This window comes from Gopherus evgoodei, chromosome 6, assembly GCF_007399415.2.
Source record: "Gopherus evgoodei ecotype Sinaloan lineage chromosome 6, rGopEvg1_v1.p, whole genome shotgun sequence".
NCBI lineage: Eukaryota > Metazoa > Chordata > Testudines > Testudinidae > Gopherus > Gopherus evgoodei.
Genome location: NC_044327.1, coordinates 95657949 through 95682449, shown reverse-complemented (window position 1 = coordinate 95682449; position 24501 = coordinate 95657949). Strand labels below are relative to the sequence as shown.

Genomic DNA, 24501 nt, shown 5'->3' with positions numbered 1-24501 from the left:
TGGGCCAAGAGACTTACTGGCCGCTGCTTCCAGCAGTCCCCATTGGCCTGCAGCGGTGAACTGCAGCCAGTGGGAGCTGCGATCGGCTGGACCTGCAGATGGGGCAGGTAAACAAACCAGCCCAGCCCGCCAGGGGCTTTCCCTACTCAAGCGGCGACCCCAATTTGAGAAACACTGTCTTAGATGCAATGACACTGTCAATGAGTGGCCTCCTCTTGGGCACCCTCTCCTGGTTTCATGGCAGACCTGTAAGCGGCGCCGTGCCTCATTTTCCCCTTTTGGTTCCTCAGTTAACTCAAAACAGGCTTTTTACAAGTTCTAGTAGCAGCAGCCCTCCTTAGGCTCTGGTTTGTTAACTTAACTTCCAGATTTAAACACAAAAATCTTCCCTCCAGCCTTAAGGTGGAAACAGCCCCAAACCTCCCTGTTGTCTCAGAGTTTTTCTACATTAGCAGTCTACTCCCAGCCCTTCCTACCTGGGCCTTAGTATCTTGGTCTTAAGATCTTCCCTGGAGGAGCCGCTCACTCACTGCAGTCTCTACACAGATCCCTTCTCCTCTCCCCAGTTGCAGCTTCCTATTGCTCATATAGTGGAATCACCTGATCCAGCCCAGGTGTGCCTCTAGTAATTAGGGTTGGCTATCCCCAGGCTTTCAAGCCATTAAGAGCTGAGCCACTCTGTGACACACACAACCCTTTGAACCTTGCCCACCCTATGGCAAGTTCTACCTTAGGGAATGTTTTATTTCTTTCATTGGCCTCTGTTGGTCTCACTCTGCAGCCTCTGCCCCAATCCTTTCATCTGACTACTTTCAGATAGAAACTGCCCTCTCTCCAAAGGTGCCTACATCTCTGCCACCTAAAGACGAAGCCTGTTGCTTTTGTCCACCACCACCAGCATATCAATTTGCCACTTCAAGCCCTTCTTATCCATGGCTAATTCGTCCTTTTCTTCAGGGCCAGCTGCCTAGCTTCTTTAAAAGCCGCTTGTTCCTTCTGATATCTCTCCATCAAGGAGAGCAGCCCATTAATGTCCCTTCCCAAGAACATGGTACTGACATCCTTTTCGCACCCAGCAGGCCTGTCCTGACACCCTTCGACGTTTCTATGTACTGATTATGCATCCACTTTCCTCCTTGACAGTAGTGGGGTCTTGCAAATCCTGTCGAGTTCTCCAATGTCAACAAGTGACCTCCTCCCGGGTTCCCCCATGTGGCCTCAGGGTAGCCGTGCAAGCAGCCCCTCACCTCAGTTTCCCTCTTGGTTCCTCAATAAACTTCAAAAAAAGGCTTTTACAAGTCCAGTAGCAACAGTGCTCATTAGGCTCTGCTTTATTAACTTAAAGTTCAAATTTAAACACAAAAATCTTCTCTCCATTTTTAAACTGGGTGCAGCCCCAAACTCCCCTGATCTCTCAGTGCTTTTCTGCTTTAGCAAACTACTCCTAGACCCTTCTGAGATGGGGCACTTCCTCTGGTCTTAAAGGGTCTTGCAGGGAAGACCCTCTCACTCATTGCAATCTTTTTCTCACTCACCTCCCCCTGGGTTTCAGAGCCAAGCAGGATCATCTACACAGCTATTTTTAGCGCTGTAGCGGAAGCCACACAAGTCCACACATGTACATGCATGTAGACCCGGCCTCTGAGACTCCCTGCTACAGGTACATTCACTAAAATGTTTTAGTTGCCAACATCAGAAATAGCTTTAATGGTTACCATAACTCATTTTAAGTGCAAATTAATATTGATTGTATTAGTTTCAAAATCAAAGTCAAAATGATGAAGCTCATAGAATGATAGATACTTCCTATTTTCTTGCTATATGAACAGTAGGCATAAATTCTCACACGTTAACAAGGATTTGATTCTAAATACGTAGAGTATTTTTATGGCCTTCCTCTATATTAATCTTGATAATTTAATTCTTTTAATAGAAATAATACAATTTTAATTTATTTATTCAGTGAAACAGTTGCCACTAGCTTCTGTTTTCCCAAGAGTTTAACGTGATAAATATAATTCTTCTAACAGCAATTTTCAGGAAAGTAATAATATCTTGAATTGCCAGTTTAGATGTGTATTCTAAGAGGCAACAGCTCAATTAGTGCATGGAAAGATCAAGAGGGATTAATCAATCAACATAACAAAGAGTGCCTAAATAACTTCATATCTAATTACTTAGATTAAGCTGAATGTTGTCATAACTTCTTTAAAAAATAAAACACATAATCTGTTTTTGGCACAGGCTGCATCTTTATATGAGTACAGCATCCATCACAATGCAACCCAATGCTGATTGGGAATTCTGGGCACTACCATAATATAAATATATACAGTAGTGCTGTCGCCCTGTTTGTCCCAGGATATTAGGGAGAGAAGGCCCAACTTCTGTTGGTGAGAGACACCAGCTTTGGAGGTTACTCAGAGCTCTTCTTCAAGTCTAGGAAATGTACTCAAGACTGTCACAGCTAAATAAAAGGTAAAACATTGTTTAGCCTTAGCAGTTAACACATATTTCGAGGGACCATTTGAGATGACACCACTCCAGTCCAGTCATAGGGGGAAAGGGAAAAACAATGATCAACATTCCCCACAACACACCTTTCGAGATCCATGTGTCCTACACTTGCCTGTTACAACATGTGGTGCACTCAATGGCCCAATAACAACTATGTGGGTGAAACAAGACAATCACTATGCTCTCAACTGAACTCACACAGAAAAATGATAAAAGAGGAAAATACCATATCACCTGTAGTTGAACACTTTTTACAAAGGAGTCACTCTATATCTGAACTTTCAGTCCTCATCCTCAAAGGAAACCTGCACAACATCTTAAAAGACGAACCTGCGAGCTTAAATTCATAATTTTCCAAGATACTAAAAAAATCATGGGCTGAATAGTATCAGAGGGGTAGCCGTGTTAGTCTGGATCTGTAAAAGCAGCAAAGAATCCTGTGGCACCTTATAGTCTATCAGACGTTTTGGAGCATGAGCTTTCGTGGGTGAATACCCACTTCGTCAGATGCATGTAGTGGAAGATTCCAGGGGCAGATATATTTATGCAGGCAAGCTAGAGATAATAAGATAGTTCAATCAGGGAGGATAAGGCCCTGTTCTAGCAGTTGAGGTGTGAAAACCAAGGGAGGAGAAACTGGTTTTGTAATTGGCAAGCCATTCACAGTCTTTGTTTAATCCTGAGCTGATGGTGTCAAATTTGCAGATGAACTGAAGCTCAGCAGTTTCTCTTTGAAGTCTGGTCCTGAAATTTTTTTGCTGCAGGATGGCCACCTTAAGGTCTGCTATAGTGTGGCCAGGGAGGTTGAAGTGTTCTCCTACAGGTTTTTGTATATTGCCATTCCTAATATCTGATTTGTGTCCGTTTATCCTTTTCGTAGCGACTGTCCAGTTTGGCCGATGTACATAGCAGAGGGGCATTGCTGGCATATGATGGCGTATATTACATTGGTGGACGTGCAGGTGAATGAACCGGTGATGGTGTGGCTGATCTGGTTAGGTCCTGTGATGGTGTCACTGGTGTAGATATGTGGGCAGAGTTGGCATTGAGGTTTGTTGCATGGACTGGTTTCTGAGCTAGAGTTACTATGGTACCATGTGCAGTTACTGGTGAGAATATATTTCAGGTTGGCAGGTTGCCTATGGGCGAGGACTGGCCTGCCACCCAAGGCCTGATGATGCGTTGGAGAGGTTTTAGCTGAGGACTGTATGTAATGGCCAGTGGAGTCCTGTTGGTTTCTTTCTTGGGTTTGTCTTGCAGTAGGAGGCTTCTGGGTACATGTCTGGCTCTGTTGATCTGTTTTCTTATTTCCTCATGCGGGTATTGTAGTTTTGAGAATGCTTGGTGGATATTTTGTAGGTGTTGATCTCTGTCTGAGGGGTTAGAGCAGATGTGGTTGTACCTCAGTGCTTGGCTGTAGACAATGGATCGTGTGATGTGCCTGGGATGGAAGCTGGAGGCATGAAAGTAGGCATAGCGGTCGGTAGGTTTTCTGTATAGGGTGGTGGTAATGTGACCATCACTTATTTGCACCGTGGTGTCAGCTCAGGATTAAACAAAGACTGTGAATGGCTTGCCAATTACAAAACCAGTTTCTCCTCCCTTGGTTTTCACACCTCAACTGCTAGAACAGGGCCTCATCCTCCCTGATTGAACTACCTCATTATCTCTAGCTTGCCTGCATATATATATATATATCTGCCCCTGGACATTTCCACTACATGCATCTGACGAAGTGGGTATTCACCCACGAAAGCTCATGCTCCAAAACGTCTGTTAGTCTATAAGGTGCCACAGGATTCTTTGCTGCTTTTATGGACTGAATAAAGACACTGGATTTATGGTTTGTAACAACCATCTATACCCCATTTAAACAGGCCCCTTCCCCAGCTTTTTACCCCTTTCTCACCTATGACTGGAGGGATGTTACTGGGCCACTTTACCTTGGGTGTTAATGGGCCACTTTACCTTGAATGCTCCCTTGAAATATGAGTTAACTACTTATACTAAACAATCTATTCCATCTAGTTGTGACACTCTGATAATCTAGAAGCCTGTCCGATAAAATATATTGCCTCACCCACCTTGTAGCGCTCTAATAAAAATATGAAATAAAAATACATTATGTGATTGATTTAAAAAAAAATACTGTAAGCCCAATGCCAGGTGTGCATAAAGAAGGGCAAGAAATAGGTAAATATGTTCTCTACCCCCTTTATTGGTCTTCATGGATGTTGCGTTTCATTTGTTCCACAGAAAGAGTGCTTTGTTCTTTAAAATAATATTAGACTGAATGAAATTGATTAATTTTTCTTGTATCAAACCATAATAAAGGGTATACATTTAAATGTTCTTGAAGTAATCCAGTCATGTCTTCAGATACTGTTTTCACTGAAAATAGATTATGTTAATGATAGACTCACTTAACTGATACTTTAAATAGTATATGGCAGTAACAGATCATTGGGGTTAAATTAAAAATTTTGAAATGTTTTTTTCCCAAATGATTATAATGAATTATTTTGATAGGAAAAGTTAGAACTTCACTGAGAATGTAAAAAGGACACAGTTCTCTAAGCAATCAGAAAACAGACCTGCACTTACCAAATAGCTTTTTCAGTGTGAAGTATCTCACTTCCTTGCAATAGTTTTAGATAGCTGTTTGGGGAATAAAAGAGCTAGAATAAGATACTGACTGTAATCCATCCCAATGTGCATCTACTGCTACTGCCATGTAGAGGCTCTGTGAACCTTCTGGACTGCACAGTATGTATGCTGTTCCCTCTTTTAAGGAGGGACTTCCACCTCAGATTTATTCATATAATGCTATTTTGGCCTTATGTAGTTGCCCAAGCATGTCTATATCAGGTCAATTACCTTAACATAGAACTGACAACATGCTCATTATGTCTTTGATGTCCTATAACAAGGCAGGTTCTTCTCTGGCTGAAAGAAATGATCTTTAAATGCAGTTTTAGTTTAAGACATTCATAGATGTTTAAAGCCCAAAGGGCCCATTATGATGATCTAGTATGAAATCCTAGAGGGTGATCATTGTGAAAGCACTTGCAGGACCAGAACATGGGATTACAGAGATCTGAGGCAGCCAGTGCTTCTGCATGATCATCAGGAGCTCAGGCTATATTTCTGCTGGGGGACTCTGTGAAGCTAGATACTGCAGGAAGTAGTGCCCAGTGGGGTTTGAGTGGCAGCCCCCTGCAGCCCACTAATTGGCCCATGCCAGTAAAAAAACAGGAAGTCATTACAGGGAGCTGTCTGAGAAATGATGTAGATCATCTGCTTGCTTCTGCTCCAAACCTTGCCTGTCTGTGAACCTTAGACTCCCGCTCCTGTCCCTGATTGTCCCAAAGTCTGCTACTACTTGCTTCCTGTCTGTAACCAAGTGCTTGACCCTGACTTCCTGGTATCCTAACCTAGTTCGACTCTGACTCTGCTACATGTCTCCAAACTATAACTTGCGACAAAGAGTCCTAGTCTATAAGGTGCCACAGGACTGTCTGTCACTTTTTACAGACCCAGCCTAACATGGCTACTCCTCTGATACTTGACTATAACTTGGTAACTAACCAGTACACACAGGCTGCCTGTGGCCTGGCCCTGACATAGTATCTCTGCTGTAATCTTGCAGACGCCTTTATGAGTAGGAAGAGGATAGAGCTAGTGTAATGGCCTGTGTTTACAACATGGTCTGACCCATCCCCAACACTGCAAGGAACATACACATACAATTTTATCCTTGTACAGTGGCCAGACACAGTCTGATCGACAAAGTTCAAATGAACATATTGTAATAACTGGTAGCTCCCAGAACAAACATCTACTAAGAAGGAAAAGCTGTTATAAACTGGCCCGTTTATCCAACATACCAATCCTAATCACGATCAGCAGCAAAGGAGAGTTAGGACTAATCAAGTTTCCAGTTGGAATGTCTTGCTGTTCTGCTATATTAGCTGTGCGTTTGTCTTGGTTTCTTACAAAATTCTCATCACACATATAATAATACACCACCATAAAACATAATTTATTTTGACAGAAAGTATCCAAATATCTATCCAAAAACAGATTTTCTTTTGCCATCAAGTGTACTCTAATGGCTCAAATCATTTCCTTACAGCTTACCCCCATGCAGGGGGCTGGAAACTCTCTGGTTTGCATTCACTTAGCTTCTGCTTGATCATTTTGTAGATGATGGAGTTTGTTCCCTTACTCTGTATCATGGGATATGAAGAAGTTCATCCAGTGAAACTATCTTGGGAGGTCTGGTGGAGCTAGTTATGCAATGGAATATCACCTGCCCTGCAGTCGTGGTTTCCATGGCATGGCAGTACACTCCTTCAAATACAGTCCATACACTAGAATGCATAAATTTCAATGAATTTGAACTCTATGAAAAGTTTGAGTTCTATTATTAAATCATTCAGGACAAAGAAAAGACTGACACTGATGCTAAATTTCTTAAAGGACCTGGTTTTTAATCTACTATTATTAAGAAACTAATTAATGGACTTACTTTTAAATTCTTGGAAAAATCACTCTGTACCCAAAGAGTTAGTGCTGTAAGTTTAGGGAAGAGATGCTGTATTTTTCATACTAAACAAAGAGGTTTAAGTGGAAGATGGAACTCAACTTTAACTATGGAGCCAGGACCGGCCTTTACATAATTCTATTTCAGAATTGGCGGCACAGTGAGTTCTTTGGGATGTCAGTGTATACATTCCTTGTGAGAGGGAAAGAGCTCCGAACAGAGGTCATCATAAATGTATGCACTGTATGTGGGGTTTGGAGGATGGCTTTTGGTAGATCTCTGTAGAAAACATGTTTTTAAAATAAAAAGATTAATTTTTGTTCAATTAAATAATCATCTGAGTGATCTTTTAAATGTTTACACGTTTTATATTGATATTATCTTCTTTAGTTGTTAATCATTTTACGAGTTTCAGTTTGAGTGTTTACCCAATGTATTCATTGTTGCCTTGTTTCTTATCTTATAAGAGATTAATCAAAAGTTTATGCACACTACACATAATTAATCAATGGCTCAGAAACTGTGGTCTGTGAAGTATTTCATCATTTTAGATGACCAATCCCATTCCCTATAGCTTCTTCTAACTATGAGAACAAGAAAAAAGAAGATATGGTATCTGCTTTACACAAAAGTTATCTGTAGAAGAAAGTAGCATTTTAGTTTTTCCCATGAGCAATTTATCCAGCACAAGCTGCAAGCTGAAGCAGAAAAGCCTGAAAGGAGGACATGGCTCCTGGCAATAGGTAACTCCTGAGAGCTGCTTAAGCTACTTTGCTCTGCTCTAAAGTTTTTAACTTGTTTTTGGATTTTAGTGAGAGTGGCTGTATAGGGAGAAATTTAGAGTGCAAGTAGCATAGAGTGAATTATTAACTTATAATACAGATATGTAGGCCAGAGGCATTGGTCTCTCTGCTCCTCTCTGATCTATAGATTTTAAGCTTAAGTTTGCCAGAAGCGGTGCGAAAAAGAAGGTCTGCATGAATATACTTGTCAACCAAAACATGGTGCCTGAAGGTACACAAACCTCAAAGGGCCTCTTGGCCTAATTTGGAAGAACTTGAAGGAGAGCTCTGTGTAGCTCGAAAGCTTGTCTCTCTCACCAACAGAAATTGGTCCAATAAAAGATTTTACCTCACCCACCTTGTTGTTCTGATAAAATGTGTGTTTTATATTTAAGAGTTTGAATGTTTACATGTTGATGTATCCCTTTTGTTAGTAATTTAAAGTGAGAGAGCTTTTGTACTTGCACAATTAAAAAAAATCCAATTCCAAAATGCTAATCTTACATTAATTAGATGGGACGGTGGAGTCCACTGCACTCTGTTGTATCAGCTTTTGGTAAATACAAAGTCTACAGGATAGGAGCCTAGAAATAAATAAATGGTGCTGACTTTCTCCTCCTTGTGTTATCAGTCACTCACCATTTCAGTCAAGTATCAGAGGGGTAGCCGTGTTAGTCTGGATCTGTAAAAGCAGAAAAGAATCCTGTGGCACCTTATAGACTAACAGACGTTTTGGAGCATGAGCTTTCGTGGGTGAATACCCACAAAAGCTCATGCTCCAAAACGTCTGTTAGTCTATAAGGTGCCACAGGATTCTTTGCTGCTTTCACCATTTCAGGGCAATTTATTGACATAAATATCATGAAATAGTAAATTAGCTACCAGTCAGGCTTGGAGCGGTGCTTGCGTTGCCCAAAACATACGCAGGTATCTTTAGGCTTTTGTGCCTCTGTTTCAAAAGTGACTTATGTTTATTTTACTCCAAGGCCATTTAAAATAGTCTAACTTTGATCATTAATTTTTGCTTGGTTAGTATTTTTTCCAAATAAATTTTGCATGCTTTCTGCACTCTTAATTTGGGACAGGTATTTTTGCAAGATGATTCTAAAAGTATAGTACTGATTTTTGTCTTCCCTTTTTTATTTCCTGCTGAACATGTACATTTTTTGAATTTACTCAGTACATTCTAAGACGGTCAAATGTATTTTTTTTAAAATAAGTCACTTAACAGGGAGTGATTTTTGCTATTTTGGTATCACGGGATAAATGTTTTTGTGGGACTTATTGCATAGTTTACCTCTTTGGTCTCAATTACTTGGTTGTAAGTATTATCGCTCTACCAATATTTCCTAAATCTGGTACTCCACCTCAGACCTCTCCTCCTTCATTCAGCCTCTCATTTTCAGTGGTCTTTCTAACATTTCTATCTGAATGTCCAGCTGCCAATTCAGGCTGACCATGGTGTACAACTCCACCATCCAGTTGTCCCCACTCCTTTCTCTGTTACTATATATATTGGTACCATCCTTCCAGTTACCCAGGTTTACAACCTCATTCTCATTCTAGTCTTCTCTCTCACATGCTTAACCTCTTGGTTTCCCCACCTGCGTTTAAATGTATCCCTTCATCAGGGGCAGCTCTAGGCATTTTGCCGCCCCCAAGCACGGCAGGCAGGTTGCCTTCGGCGGCTTGCCTGCAGGAGGTCCTCAGTCCCACGGATTCGGCGGCAGCCTGCGGGAGGTCCGCCGAAGTCATGGGACCAGCGGACCCTCCACAGGCTGCCGCCGAAGGCAGCCTGCCTGCTGCCCTCGCAGTGACCAGCAGAGGGCCCCCCACGGCTTGCCACCCCAAGCATGCACTTGGCGTGCTGGTGCCTGGAGCCACCCCTGCCCTTCAGCTCTATTTCTGTTTCTGGGGAACATAATGGATAGAGCACTGGACTGGGACTCAGGAATCCTGAGTTCTGTTACCAGCTCTGCTACTCACCTTTTGGATGATCTTGGATAAGTCACTTTTTTCTGTGTCTAAGTCCCATCTGTAAAATGGGACTAATGCTACTTGCCTCTTTTTATAAAGTGTTTTGAGATTTCAGGATCAAAAGTGCTATATAAGGCTTGAATATTACCGGGGGGCTGATGCACAGGTCCCATTTCTGAGTAGCAATGAAAGGTTGTCTGAGGCTAGTACTTGGCATAAGGGTGTAACGCTTTAGTGCTCATGCATTCTGCAGACCATATGGAAGGACCAGGTTGGTCCTCCTACAAGTAGATTAGCTTATGAAAATGTAGAGCAACTGCTTTTGGCAAAACCATGCACTTGCCAAAATTTTTGAGTCCTTATCCCCACTGGAGCATGCCTTCCACAAGTGGACAATGTTCTTTCAAAGGCAGAAGAAATGCACATAGTGTTTTTATGGTTTTTGTGGTTACTGAATTTTTGTGTTAAACTTAGCAGCTCTTTATTGTTATAAAATTACAGAGAAAATATTAAGATTTATAGGAAAGGCAGGAATCTGTGAATTGCTATATTTTTATCCAGTTTTTTTGGTTCCACGTTTCCCTTTACTTTTAGGCTCCCAGGTCTAATGTCCATAATTGTTTCCCTCAATATGCTTATTGTAAGAAGCATTTCTGTCACATGAGGATGCTTCGTTATCTCTTTGAAAGAATTATGTATTAACCATTGGGAATCATACCTTTATTTCTTAGATATAATACAAGACCACCTTCCCTCCTGTTTGACTGATCCGGAAGTTTTAAACTGAGCTGTGAAGAGATTTTTCTTTTTTTTCCTTGCAGACTCTGAATGATAACCTGAATACAGATGATGAGCATGAACAAAGAGGAGATAAAGAAAGCTACCTCTGTGCAGTGTGCCTGGATGTTTATTTCAATCCGTATATGTGCTATCCATGCCACCACATCTTTTGTGAACCTTGCTTGCGGATGCTTGCCAAAGACAACCCAACCAATACTCCATGTCCACTGTGCCGTACTATAATTGCCAGAGTCTTTTTCCAAACAGGTATAAAAATGAAACTTTTTTAAATATAGAAAACACTTGTAACTTTTTTCCTTTTCCCATTTCTGGGCTGAAAAAATATGCAGCTAAAAATATAGCAAGAGCCCTGCTAACAGAATACAGTCAGCTAAATTCTGTTGTCATGTATAAATAATAATGAACATTTCGGTAAATCCAGATATAAGTATATTCAGAGCAGAATTTGGCCCAGTGACACACATCATTAATGACTCCATAGTTAAGAGTGCATTGAGATTTGTTTGCATTTGAAGTGTGACTAAAATCCCTCTATTTCAGACTTTAGTGGTTGCATTTAATTTCAAGTTTTGGTGCAATAACTCTTCCTGCGCATTCCTTCTTAAATATTTATTAGCTTTTGCAGAGGAAACACTTTAAAAATGTTTCCTTTTTGAAATTTACCCTTGACATCTCGTTTCTTTGGCTCAGTGTAACTTAAGAACCACAAATTCCAAACTTTATACGTGCACGCATTGTCAGAATATGTCCCTAAAGGGCAACTTTTCAAATTTTACACTTAATCACAAAAAGAATTATTTCTCTATTCATCTTAAACTAATTTCATCATAAACTAAAATAAAACCTAACAGAACTGTCAAGTCCACCATCTAATTCTATTCTTTGACCTAGATCCTCAAAGGTAGTTAGATGCCTATCTCCCGTTTTGCATATAAATACCTTGGAGGGTCTGAGCCTTAGACACTGGCCAGCCTGCCCCCCAGGACTTCTGAGCTCTGCTCCTCTGATTCTATAGAGCTCGGGAGGCAAGGTGAATTGTAGTTGTTGTTCAAGGTGAACAGGGGTGGGGAAAACAAGGGATGAGTAGTACTATGGGAAATGAGTGAGTTCTTTGGGGGAAAGGTGGGGCAAAATTGTAAATTCAGAACAAGGCCAGTGGATCTTCTGATTATGCAAATCCACTGACCTTTACCTCCAATAGCAAGGGCTACTGCAGCCCTAGTCTTCCTCCCTAGTCTTTTTGGAGCCTGCGTACACCAAGCTCAGCTTTCCCTGCTTCAGCACAAATGAAAAGATTTGGCCTTTAAAAAATTCAGAAAGCACCCATCACTGACAAGGCATCTAGGGCTGTACATAAAACTGTATAAAAGTTTTTAAAGTAGTAAACAGAGCCCAATGACTCTGTGTATCTGAGGCTTGATTTTCATCTGAGCCTTACATGGCATCTGTCTTTTAAAGGCATAATTTTAAATTGTGGGCACAACTTTTAGTAGTCAATGGAAGCCACATTGACTTGGCCCTGGAAGGGAATCCCATAGTTCTGGTAGCCAGTGCTTGGATTTAAAAACCTTTCCTCTTACCTACTGATTCTGCAAATCTATCTCTTGAATCTGCAATCCTGTTCCTTGCTATGGTAGGGGAAACATTTTAAAGATTTTTTTTCTCACTGTTGGTTTCTTTGGGTATATTACTATAGGCAGGTTGATGTGGCCAGCAAGGTCCTGCCCATGCTGGGTTGTGTTCCTATTTTCAGAATATTTTAGAATAATAAAATTGCCCCCCAAATATTTCTTAAGTAACTAATGGCTGCTTGAGACTAAACTCTTTATCCCAGAGGGTTATTAATCCCATCCACCAAGAAAGTGTCTTTGGTTCCAATCAGCATTCGTTTACTGTTAACCCACAATATGGGTGTGACTGTAAATCAGGGGTGGGCAAACTATGGCTCACAGGCCGAATTCGGCCCACCAGCCATTTTAATGCGCCCCTCAAGCTCCTTCTGGGGAGTGCAGGGATCTGGGGCTTGTCACGCTCCAGCCGGGGAGCCGGGTTGGGTGCTGCTCCACACAGCTCCTGGAAGCAGCAGCATAGCCCCCCTCCAGCTCCTACACATAGGGGCAGCCAGCGGGCTCTGCTCTGCATGCTGCCCCCGCCGCAAGTGCCATCCCCGCAGCTCCCATTGGGTGAAAACTGCAGCCAATGGGAGCTGCAGGGGTGGTGCCTGCAGATGGGGCAGTGTGCAGAGCCGCCTGGCCATGCCTCCACTTAGGAGCTGGAGAAGGGACATGCCGCTGCTTCCAGGAGCCACTTGAGGTAAGCACTGCCTAGAGCCTCCCCCCCCAAGCCTCCCGCTGTGTCCCACCCTCTGCCCCAGCCCTGATCCCCTTCCCACCCTTCAAACCCCTCGATCCCAACCCAGAGCATCTTTCTGCACCCCAAACTTCACATCCCCAGACCCACTCCAGAATCTGAACCCGCAGCTGAAGCCCTCATCCACCTGCACCTCAACCCCCTGCCCCAGCCCAGATCCCCCTCCTGCACTGCAAATCTCTCATCTCCAGCCCCACCCCAGAGCCTGCACCCCCACACACACACACCAATTTTGTGAGTATTCATGGCCAACCATACACTGTCCCAGATGTGGCCCTCCTCAGGCCAAAAAGGTTGTCCACCCCTGCTGTAAATAAATGTTCTAGATAATTTTTCAATCCCCAGTCCTGTTTACTAGGCTTGATAACTGGTATTGTATCACTGTGTTTAAAGGAAATACCAGAATGTAACCTGAATAATGGAATCACAATCAGATGTATAGACTCTATGTTCATGAAAATGCTTTTATATTTACTAATGTTTACCAAAATTACCTAATTGTACATGCTGTACATTGGATCTAATTGTGTATGTCTGTACTTTGGGTCATCACTACTTTGTAACAAGGATTGTTTGAGTAAGTGTGTGATGTACGCTGCCTGTGGTCACTTATAGCTTGTCTGCATCTATTTTTAATGTGTTTTCCTGCTTAATTTTAAAAGTGGAATATTTGTAATTCCACAAAGTATTTTTTCTTGGTCTTAATTTCATTTGCCGGTAGGAAGCTTGGAGATAAGGAGGTTGAAGAATAAATTTAAGAAGTATGCTTTCTATATCTGCAAAATCTCATTCTCTTGTGATCTTCATCAACTTGAAAAGATTTAAAGACATAGTAATTACAGAGATGTTATACAATAGAGAAGACATTTTTATTTTTTGTACTATGCATTTGTCCAAATACCTATTCTGAATGTATTCATTTTATAATTATATCTTCTTTTCCATTAATTACAGAACTGAACAACTCCATGAAATCTTCCTTCCCAAAAGAATATTTAAAATTAAAAGAAAGCTTTCAAAAATCAAGTTCTGCAAAATGGCCCCTGCCCAGCTGCAGGAAACCATTCAGAATTTGGGAAGGTAAGAAAATTGTTGCAAAAAACATTACTGTTTGGACAATATAACACTGTAGACATGCAGAGTCTAGTTTTCAAGCATGTTCATGCATTCTAAAATGTGCAAATGTTTAGTTATAAATCTAAATGTCCAGTGTGCATGCACAGTTACAGTAATGGTATAGACAATTGTACACACATTTTGGAAAATCTTTTATAAACATAGAGAGGTATTTGTTTTATTCTCTGTGAAAAATTTCCATCCCAGGTGTGGTCATTAGAAAGAAACCACAGAATCACTCTCTTGTAAAAGTATAAAACGCCAGTTTAGAAATCTATTAAATAGGGCCAAATACTGCTGGTTTTCTGCACATGAAACAGAATAAGAAATGCTTAACCATCATTTTATGTCCTTTGTTCTTTTTTCACTTTGCAATACTGTATCTATTTATGCAGGAAACAATAGTCTTCTTGTAACTAATTTAACACCCAAATATTTGCTGTTAACTAAAAATTATTTAGTGTCGACTAGAGGATTAAAATGTCTGATTTTTCCCTCTTCCCCAGTGTATCCCTTTATTTCAGTCCAAGGTCTCTTCTTTTCTTGGGCTCCATCTATATTTGCTGATATAGCTGGTGGTGACACCAGGTGATCAGAATATTCTAGTTGTGCGAATACTTCTCCAGAGTACTGTCTTGCCAACAATAGTATTCCAATAATTTTTCCTGTTTTTAAGACCAAGGCTCTTTGATTCTAAAAATATGTCACCTATTTTTAACTTTCTTGGTGACTCTATCGAGTCCTGTTTGCAGGTCAAATAAGTTGAATTCTAGGTTATTACTTATAAAACTGAGTCAGCCAAGGTCATCATTTTGACTGAAAACAACAGGAAATGCTCCAGGGCATCAACATTGTGCATGTAGACTTGTGAAGTTTAATGGTTTGGGAGGACTTCTTTAGTATTGCTCACAGGCAAAAAGCTCCTGATAGCAACCAAGAAATAGCAGGCACATGACTTTCTTTTCTTTTTTTCTTTCAGCCATTTTTATTTTTATATTATATTTATGCTGGGTTTATCGTGTTATTGTAACACAGTAAAGAGCAAACATGGGCATATAGTCGGTAATGTTATTTCACTCATTTATTAAGTGCCAATTGCATGCTCAGCTCAGACAGAACATAAATAAATAAGGACAAGATCACTGCCCTTGGGGGACTACAGTCTAAGATGCCACTGGGCAAGATGCTGGGCATAGAGGGAGTTGGGCACGCTTGGCACCTATCAGAATTGCTGTTTGCAAGATCACGCTATAAAAAGCAATGATCAACCAAGCACTCACTAAGCTCTAGAGAATGGTTATTGCTTAGACTATATTTTTGTTAATTGGGGCAGTAACCGCATAATACTGAACTAGGTCAGCGTTCATCCACTTTGTGGAAGAAATGGATTTTAAGGAAGGAGTTGAATGAAGAGAGTCTGAGTTTCTGGGATAAGGATTTCAGGCAGGAGGTGAAATTAGAGGAGAAGGAGAGAAGGAAACAAAAGATGCAGTGAGTTTGGTAGTAGTGGTGGATGTGATTAGAAAGTAGCAGTGATGTAGGGAGGGACCGGAATGTCCAGACCTTTGAAACTGAGGGTTCCTTTCTGTTTGTAGTACAGTACTTTACTGCGTTGCCTAAGTATAAAAACACATTTTGTGGCTATGGAGGAAGTGTTCAGAGAACTGACAGTATTACATACCCAGCAGCTGTAGTAGTTAGTACAGAGCTGGTTTTTGTCTTCTAATTTAATGCAGGACAGGCTTCCCACAGGACAGAAACACCCCAAAATGTGGTGTTCAGCTTTAATAGTATGGAAGTCAGAATAAATGAACCTTGAAGATGATAGCCTCCCATCAGAGAATGCCAGATCTGATGAGAGTGTAAGTCCACAATGGATTTGGCTAGATGTCAGCAGAAGGAGGCTTTTGACAGCTGAACAGACTTTAGATTATGTTTATCTAAAGATTTATTTTATCTGAACTGATCTAAACTTGTATAAAGTGCAAGATTATTATAGGCTTGAGGTCTGGACCAACAATTTTATTTTCTGAATTTATTCACTGATCTAAATGATCCCTAGACAGCGTACAAATCATAATTGCTTTGAGAATTGTCCTGAAAAATGTTAAATTGTTGTATTTCAGAATCTAAATAGCAAAAAAGAACATGTTCACAGATTCTTATTTTCTTTACACAAAAATTCTCAGTACTGTAGCTTTTCTATTTCTAGTCCTGAGAACTCCTTGCTAGCTTTTCTTTTCCAAGCATCAATATAGCACATCTCCACTGTGATTGTTTCTCTTAGAACAGATAAAATATTTATTATACTCTTTATTTTGGAAACCTTTTTGTCAAATGCAACCAATTGCTGTATGAACCATATTTTAAATGGAGTGCATTGTATATATGGGTGCCCAGATGTCTGCGCTTTCAAAACATTCAGTGTTCAAGAAATGATGTATTGTTTAGATGGAGTATGAATTTTCATAATAAAACACCTAATCCGTTTGAAAGAAAATATTTTTAAGTCTTATCTTTTTGAAGGTTGTATTAAGTACATAGAACATTAAAATCTATGGGGTCATGGAAATAGTAAGAAGGGTTCAGGCAAAGGAGGTTATTCATACAAAGTCCACTCCACCAAACATGTTTGCATTTGTTTAATCTGTCTTGTTTAGCGACATCATTCTCCTGGGAAAAAACAGGAAGGGAAACAATGAGTACACCCCACAGTTTTGGCAGATGCTTTGATTTTGCCAATTTGTCATGCTGTGTGATATAAATTTTAACTGGTAGGAGCTTAGTTAGAGCCTAGGGACAAAATTTTTAAGGGCCTCCCTTTTATACATAATTCTTTTGAATGTATAACTCATTTGCATGTGTTAATCAGTAATTAGATGCCCTGATATTCAGTTTGCATATGCAAATGCCTGTTTGTATTTGCAGATGTGCTAACTGCACATATTAAAGAGGGACTTCAAAATGTGCTGAAATATTTCACAAGAGTGCATAAAACTGTACTGTAAGTATACAATTACTGAAAAATAAACTCATCAGAAATGTTTTGATGAAAGATCACTTGTGTTATGTAAGAGCTAAACCAAGAGATTAGATTAGATTCTAGCATTCATTTTTGCTTTTATTTTTGAAGACGAAATTGTAAAGTAACTCTTTCTGGAATTGAAGAGCCTCTGCAAAACCAGAGCTTAAAAAGATATTTAAAGAAGGGACCAGATTAATATTTTTAAATTGTGGTAAGTGTAATTAAGTAAATACAAGCCTAGATTGACTTTTATACATTGGACGTAATAAGCCAAATTCTGCATTCGTTTATATTTATATAAGCCCCTTAAATTAAATGAGACTTCACAGGTGTAGTCAAGAAGACAATTGAACTCACACTATATAAAACACTCATCAAAGCCAGATCCACTTATATACTATATTAACTGGTATTCTAATATTCAGTTAAATCGGGGTTCTCAAACTTCATTGTACCATAACCCCCTGCTGACAGCCAGAATTACTACATGACCCCAGGATGGGGGACTGAAGCCTGAGCCTGCCTGAGCCCCACTGCCCTAGATGGGGGGAGCCAAAACCCAAACGTTTCAGTCCCAGGCAGGGGGACCTGGAATCAGAGCCCTGCCACCCAGGGCCGAAGCCCGAGGGCTTCAGCCACGGGTGATGGGGCTTGGGCTTGGGCTTGGGCTTCAGCCCTGGGCCCCCACTTGTATAATGCCAGCCCTGGCAACTCCATTAAAACGGGGTCATGACCCACTTTGGGGTCCTGTCCCACAGTTTGAGAACTGCTGAATTAGAGCATTACACTGTTATAAAAAATTAACGTGCTTTCTGTCTACAAGGTAATTATGCTGGTGTGGCAGCACCCCTATAGGCAAGTCTTCTAAAATCAGCTTGCTTAGTCAGATTCCTTTGTAATATGATGTGCCTAAGGCGGTGCATGGTAGGATTAGTGACCCACATTGGGGTTATTAGAGCTAGGGTTTGTGGAGATATAAGCCCTGGGAAAAATAGCCATTTTTCAAAAAGTTTCTAGATTTTTCTTTTTTTGTGAAGAGCTAGAACTCAAACTATTGTTGTGCTGCGGATCAACATGGTCTCAATCTGTCGAATTTTATCCAAGGCACAATTTAATCTTTGGGTGGCCCAAACTGAGATCAGTATTAAGGAAACATACACTTTTTACAGTGTGCAAGTGCCAGTATAGAAAAACAGCTAGACAGTTTCCATTCCTGCCAGTTTATGTGCCTTAAAACTTTACTCTTATATGTCCTCTAAAATCTAAAGTTAATTGGATTGTTTTTAAATTTGGTGAGCCTTAAGGGAGCTCAGGGTAGGACTAATGATCCAAATTTGGAGTCTTTTGATTGGGGGTTCCTGGATTACATCTCTGTCCCGTCTCCCCTCACCCCCAAAGAAATGGTTTACGTCTTCTGCTTGCACTGTTAAACTGAGGGCTTGTCTACACATCTCTGCAATTTGGACTACAGAGTTGTGAATTGCAGCACATACTACCACGCTGCGCTGTGGATGTTGCAGGCACAAACTAAAAGAAACCTAGTTCTCATTAACTTAGTCCTGTTTAAAAAGGCAACATTAATGCAAACTATTTACCTGGACAGCACCATAATGCACTCTGCAGTTCATGCTCTGTAGTCCAAACTTCAGGGCTGTGTAGATGTAGTCTGACACATACTAATGAGTGGATGAATCACAGATGTCATTGAGATTGCTGGCTGTGAACTCACCATTCAATTTGACTTGTCTAAGGATAAGTTAATCACAAGCCCTCACCTAAGACAAAAGAAGTTTTGGACTGAGTGGCTGGAATTTGCTACAATTTGTGAGTCCTTTTGAGGGGAATATAATCAAAGTCTTTGGGGGGAAAAAATCAGACATTTGAATGCTTCTTAGAAGGGTGAAGGGCACTAGTGGATGGAGGAGTAGGGGAAAGGGGAATTGGGGTTTGAGGCTGCAGCAAGGTGAGGGGTGTTATGGGTCACAGGATAAATGGGAATGGGAGGTAGGGGAAGGGAGAAAAGTTAGGGGCTCAGGTAAGGGGCACATGGCACCCCACAGCTCTGCCAGCGCACTTCAACCCTTCCCCCCACCCTTCCAGCGCTGCCAATGCACCTCAACCCATGCACAGTCAGCAATTCACTTAGGGCATGTCTATGCCCCAGGCACTACAGCAGCACAGCTACAGTGCTGTAGCTATACCATTGTAGCACCATAGTGTAGATGCTTCCTACAGTGACAGAGCATAACTGGATCATAAGTACCCTTTATAAATTACTCAGGGTTGTTTATTATAGCATACTTCTATAGGCATCTTTGATTCGTTTTGAGGGGTTCTTTTACCTGGACATCTGGATTCTCACAGATGTAGCGGTGCAGGGGATAATCAAGTACAGTGCAATACTTAATAACAGGCATTCCTAAGCATTGCAGACCCTCAAGGTCAGTTTAAGGATAGAACCTTTCACCTTCATAGGTATAGGAGACAGAAGATAAAAGCTAATGTTATGTCAATTTTTAGAAAGGCTTAATAAATGGAATGGCCCAGGATGACTCCTGGCAGCCTGACATCAATCCCTGGCAAGATAATGGAGTAGCTAATACGGGACTTGATTGATAAAGAATTAAATGAGGGTAATATAATTAATGCAAATAAACATGGGTTTGTAGAAAATAGGTCCTGTCAAACTACCTTGATATCTTGTTTGAGAAGATGACAATTTGGTTGATGAAAGTAATGTTGATGTAATATACTTAGAACTCTCTAAGACTTTTGACTTGGTAAAACATTTCGATTAAAAAATTAGAATGATATAAAATTAACATGGCACATTAAATGGATTGAAACTAGCTAACTAATAAGTCTCAAAATGTAATTTTAAATGTGGAATCCTCATTGAGTGGAGGTGTTTCCAATGGGGTCCCACAGGGATCAGTTGTTAGCCCTATTCTACTTAACATTTTTATCAATGACCTGAAAGAAAACAGAAAATTGTCATTAGTTTGCAGATAACACAAAAATTGGGGCAGTGGTAAATAATGATCATTCAGTAATCAACGATGATTACTCACTGATTCAGAGTAATCTGGATTGCTTGGGTAAAAGCAAACAATATACATTTTAAATGTACACAACTAGAAACAAAGAATATTGGCCATACTTATAGGATGGGAAGCAGTGACTCTAAAAAAGATTTGGGAGTTGTGGAAGATAATCAGTTGAACATGAGCTCCCAGTACGATGCTGTGGCCAAAAGGGCTAATCCAGTTTTTGGGTGAATAAACAGGAGAACCTCAAGTGCGAGTAGGTAGATTATATTACTTTTATATCTGGCACTGATGTGACTGCAGTTGGAATACTAGGTCCAGTTCTGGTGTCCACAAGACAGATGTTGATAAATTGGAGAGGGTTGAGAGAAGAGCCATGAGAATGATTAAAGGATTTGATAACATCCCTTACAGTGATAGTTTCAAAGAGCTCAGTCTATTCAGTTTAACAAAGAAAAGGTTAAGGATTAACTTGATTGTAAGTATCAACATGGGGAAAGAAATATTTAATAAAGGGCTGTTTGATCTAGCAGAGAAGGATATAACCTGATCCTGTAGTTGAAAGATGAAACTTGACAAATTCAGACTGTAAATAAGGTGTGAATGTTTAACAGTAGTGTAATTGATTGGAGAACAATTACATTGGAGAAAATGAGAACAAAAAGCTTGAACCTGATGCAGTAGGAAAGGAGAAACTGGTGGAGGCATTTGGAGAATGAGGTGACATGATTACAATGATGAGCAAGGAAGCTGAATTTAACAATTGGATTTTGAACAAACTGGAGCAGGAATATGTGTGTCATTCATGGAAGCCATAAATGCTGAGACTACGGCCTGGTCTACACTGGGGGTGCGGATTGATCTAAGATGTGCAACTTCAGCTACGAGAATAGCGTAGCTGAAGTCGACATATCTTAGATCCAATTAAAATTACGTACTCTGCGTCCTCACGGCACTGGATCAATGGCCGCCACTCTCCCGTCGACTTTGCTTCCACCTCTTGAACTGCTAGAGTTCAGCAGTCAACGGGAGAGTGATCGGGGATCGATTTATCGCATCTACACTTCACATGATAAATCGGTCTGTGATAGATTGATCGCTACCCGCTGATCCGGCGGGTAGTGTAAACATACCCTGAAAGTAAAGTCAGGACATAATGAGGATTTCGGTTAGCATTTTAGCTGTGTGGATGGAGAGAAAAGTCTGAATCTTAGATATGTTTAGAGGAAAAAGTGAAAACATTGGACATGATCTGGATTTGCAAAACAAAGGTTGGGAGAGTCAAAGGTGACAATCAGGTTACAGGCCTGGTGGGATAGGGAGTAAGGCTCATCAACAATATGAAAGGGAAATAGGGTATCTGGCGATACAGACATTTTAAAATTTTAATTATTTTTGTTTTAAGTGAGTTCTGTCTTGATAAGCTTTACAATAATTTTTTTCTATAAAATTGAAAGTTTTGCAAGATAAGCTGTTTGCTTTATGGCCTTGCTCCTAAATATATAAAGATTACGTTGTCTTGTTTGCAAGAATGGTAACATCCGGTCATAAAATGTTCAAATTTAATTTTAATTTTGCTGATAAATAAATGCTGAGTGCCTGGCTGTTGCCAAATCTTTTCAATTTATATTTATAGGATTTTGGTCAAACTTTCCATAAACTGGTGAATTTATGTCCTCTCAAGACCTTTTACTTAGACAAGACCCTATCAGCTTATTCAAAAAGTGGTCTTTTATTTTGTGTTTTTGATATTTTAGGGGGATCCCATACTTACAGTCTCTCTGGTATTTAAACAACAAATATTTTTAAATATACTGGCTTAAGCAGGACATTGGGTAAGGATGACCCAATTCAAGCATGTTTGGACCAAGTTACATGCCTCCAAGGTAGACTTTGCACCTCATTTCTCTAAAGCCTTTAGAGGGCAGCACTGCTAAATGGAGTGAGCAAAGCTCAAAAATCATAAGACTCAAGGATTAGCCCAAGAAGCCTCATCTTTTGGGTCAGCAAGTCATCCAAGGGAAGACTGAAGTTCCAGAACTCCAAGACCATAGGTGCTGGAATTAAGGGTGCTGAGGGAGCCATGCTGTCGCATCCCCTGGCTGGAAGTGGTTTCCATCATATGCAGAGTCTATAGTTTGGTTCAATGGCTCTCAGCACCCCCACTATACAAATTGTTCTAGCACTCCTGCCCAAGACTGGTCACTTCAGGGGGAAGAAGTCATGACATTAATGAATAGGCTTCTGCAGCCTTTCAACAGTCTCAGCACTTAAAGAAAGCCCACTCATGACTAATGCTGTTCTAGCAGCAACACTGTCTGGCTGATTGACTAAAATTCCAGTTCCAATTTCATGAGACTCCAGAACACTGGGAGAGCTGAAGAGTTCCACTGTTATATCTTAAATATCCTGTTTTTCCTTTTCTTATGTTCGTCTTGTTTTTTATTAGCTGAGAGATGGCCCAGGCTTTTTATTTTATAATTTTGGAATGTGAAAGTCTGATTGTATGTGTGCATGAGCACCGGTAAAGTGTACATGAAGAAAGTGTCAGAAAGAAACTTCCCCAAATGTAAAAAGCCTTAAAAGATAGTCTCAGAAAGATACTCCTTAAAGTATGATTTGTATTGTTCCTTTAAATGTCCTAAGAATTTTAAAGTTGTCAGCTGTAAACTACTAAACCAGCATTGTCAAACTTCCAATTCTCAGTGTTGTTTTATGGCCTGTATTAGAATCTCTGCTGAGTGAATGGGGGGAAAGGAGTAGCCCCCACATAAGAACTGAAGTCTAAGAAGGAGGCTTTTTATTTGGCTGTGAGGTTGTGGTTCAAACATTAGATGATGATTTGGTATCAGTATGAAAATATTTAACCAGCTCTAAGTTATAAATTTGATTGACTCAGTAAAACTGTTTAGTTGGAGTTTATAACCAAACAGGCAGCCGCCTCTTAGATCTCTTTTTTAGGATTTAGAAGGATGGATTATTTGTTGTATTCCTCTGATGATTTAACTAATTTCATTTAATTCCAGTTCAGTATTGATGCTAACTTGTTGATTTGAGTTTTATTTGATAGTTGTATTGCTTTATTCTTAGTTTAGTATTAATAGTAGCTTAGCTTTAGTGATTTTGTTTTTGATTTTGTGCTACAGGGCGAGTAAGTAGCTTCTCTCTGAGCTGCTTGGATTGTCCTAAGTGCAGGAGCAATGGCAGGGGCTGCAGACGGGCAGGGAGTAAGAGGAGCCAGACCTTCATGATCCCCTCCACAGGGGAATGTAAGCTGCACCTTGAAAAGGAGTGAGGCAACTTATTTCCCTCCCAGAGTGAGGGGAGCAGGGTAGGAACTGTAACTTCTAGTGGTGCCTCTGATATGGTGCAGCTCTATGCCCCCTAAACAGAGCTAAGACTAAAAGTTCTATCTAGCCCTATGTGTGCAGAGCGACCTATTGTATGACATCCTTGCATGTTCATTTACTTGTTTTAAGTATTTGGATTTTGTAAACTGTGATACATAATTTATATTATTGTTACTTAACTGGTAAAGTTTTGTGGTTTTAGAAGAGGAAAACAGGATTTGCCATACAATTAACATCTGGTATGCTGCCTTAGGGCAGTCAATACCGTATGCTTCAGAAGAAGGAAAAAAAACCCAAACCAATCACACAATGCACCTGTTGCTAGTTGGACAATCATGTGCCTAGCAAGAGGGTGTCAGAATTCCATCCTGACTCCTGCAATAACTGTGTTGCATCCTGAAATGTAAAATTCAATTACTCCTATTTTAGCATGCATTCCAAGATGCAGAGAAGCCAATAAGCTCATGTCTCTCAAAGTATTAATTATAGAATTAGCACAGATGTCTGGATGGAGAAAGTACAGGTATTCTAGCAAATCTCCCCTCACAACCCTCAGTTCTTCTTTCATGTGCTTATGTCCAGGGGAAGAAAGTCTGAGACAGAAAAACACATTATTGCTAGCTTTACATTATGAATGTGGGGAGGAACTGTGCACAGCCACTTTCTAGTATGGGCTAAATATTTTTAATGAAACTGGTCAATGTGGTGCACTGAAAAAATAGCAAACAACTTCTTTGTTGACATTAATAATGCTAGATTAAGAGTGTACATGCAAACCACCTGCATAAGTTTTACATGGTTTTGTGTAAATTCATGCACTCCAGAAGGTTCTGTAAGGTCATGCACTACAGAATCTCTGTCCTTCACTATATTCTTTACCAATCTGATCCCTCATTAAGATACACTATTCAGCTTTCTGGGTTGTATTTTAATCAGTGAGGGCCAAATTATTACTCCATAAAACAGCATG

The 24501-nt window shown here is 40.4% G+C and overlaps 1 protein-coding gene across 3 annotated transcripts in view; it reads left to right on the top strand.

Annotated features, from left to right (window-relative positions):
* RNF180 (ring finger protein 180) overlaps positions 1 to 24501 on the top strand; it is a 121904-nt gene that overhangs the window by 85857 nt on the left and 11546 nt on the right. For 2 of the 3 annotated variants that reach the window (XM_030567325.1, XM_030567324.1), the window contains exons 5-6: positions 10644 to 10869; positions 13948 to 14073. In XM_030567325.1, the coding sequence (XP_030423185.1) occupies positions 10644 to 10869; positions 13948 to 14073 (352 nt within the window). Of the gene's footprint in view, positions 1 to 10643; positions 10870 to 13947; positions 14074 to 17037; positions 17114 to 24501 lie in introns of all 3 variants that reach the window. The other variant, XM_030567326.1, reaches the window with a different exon arrangement.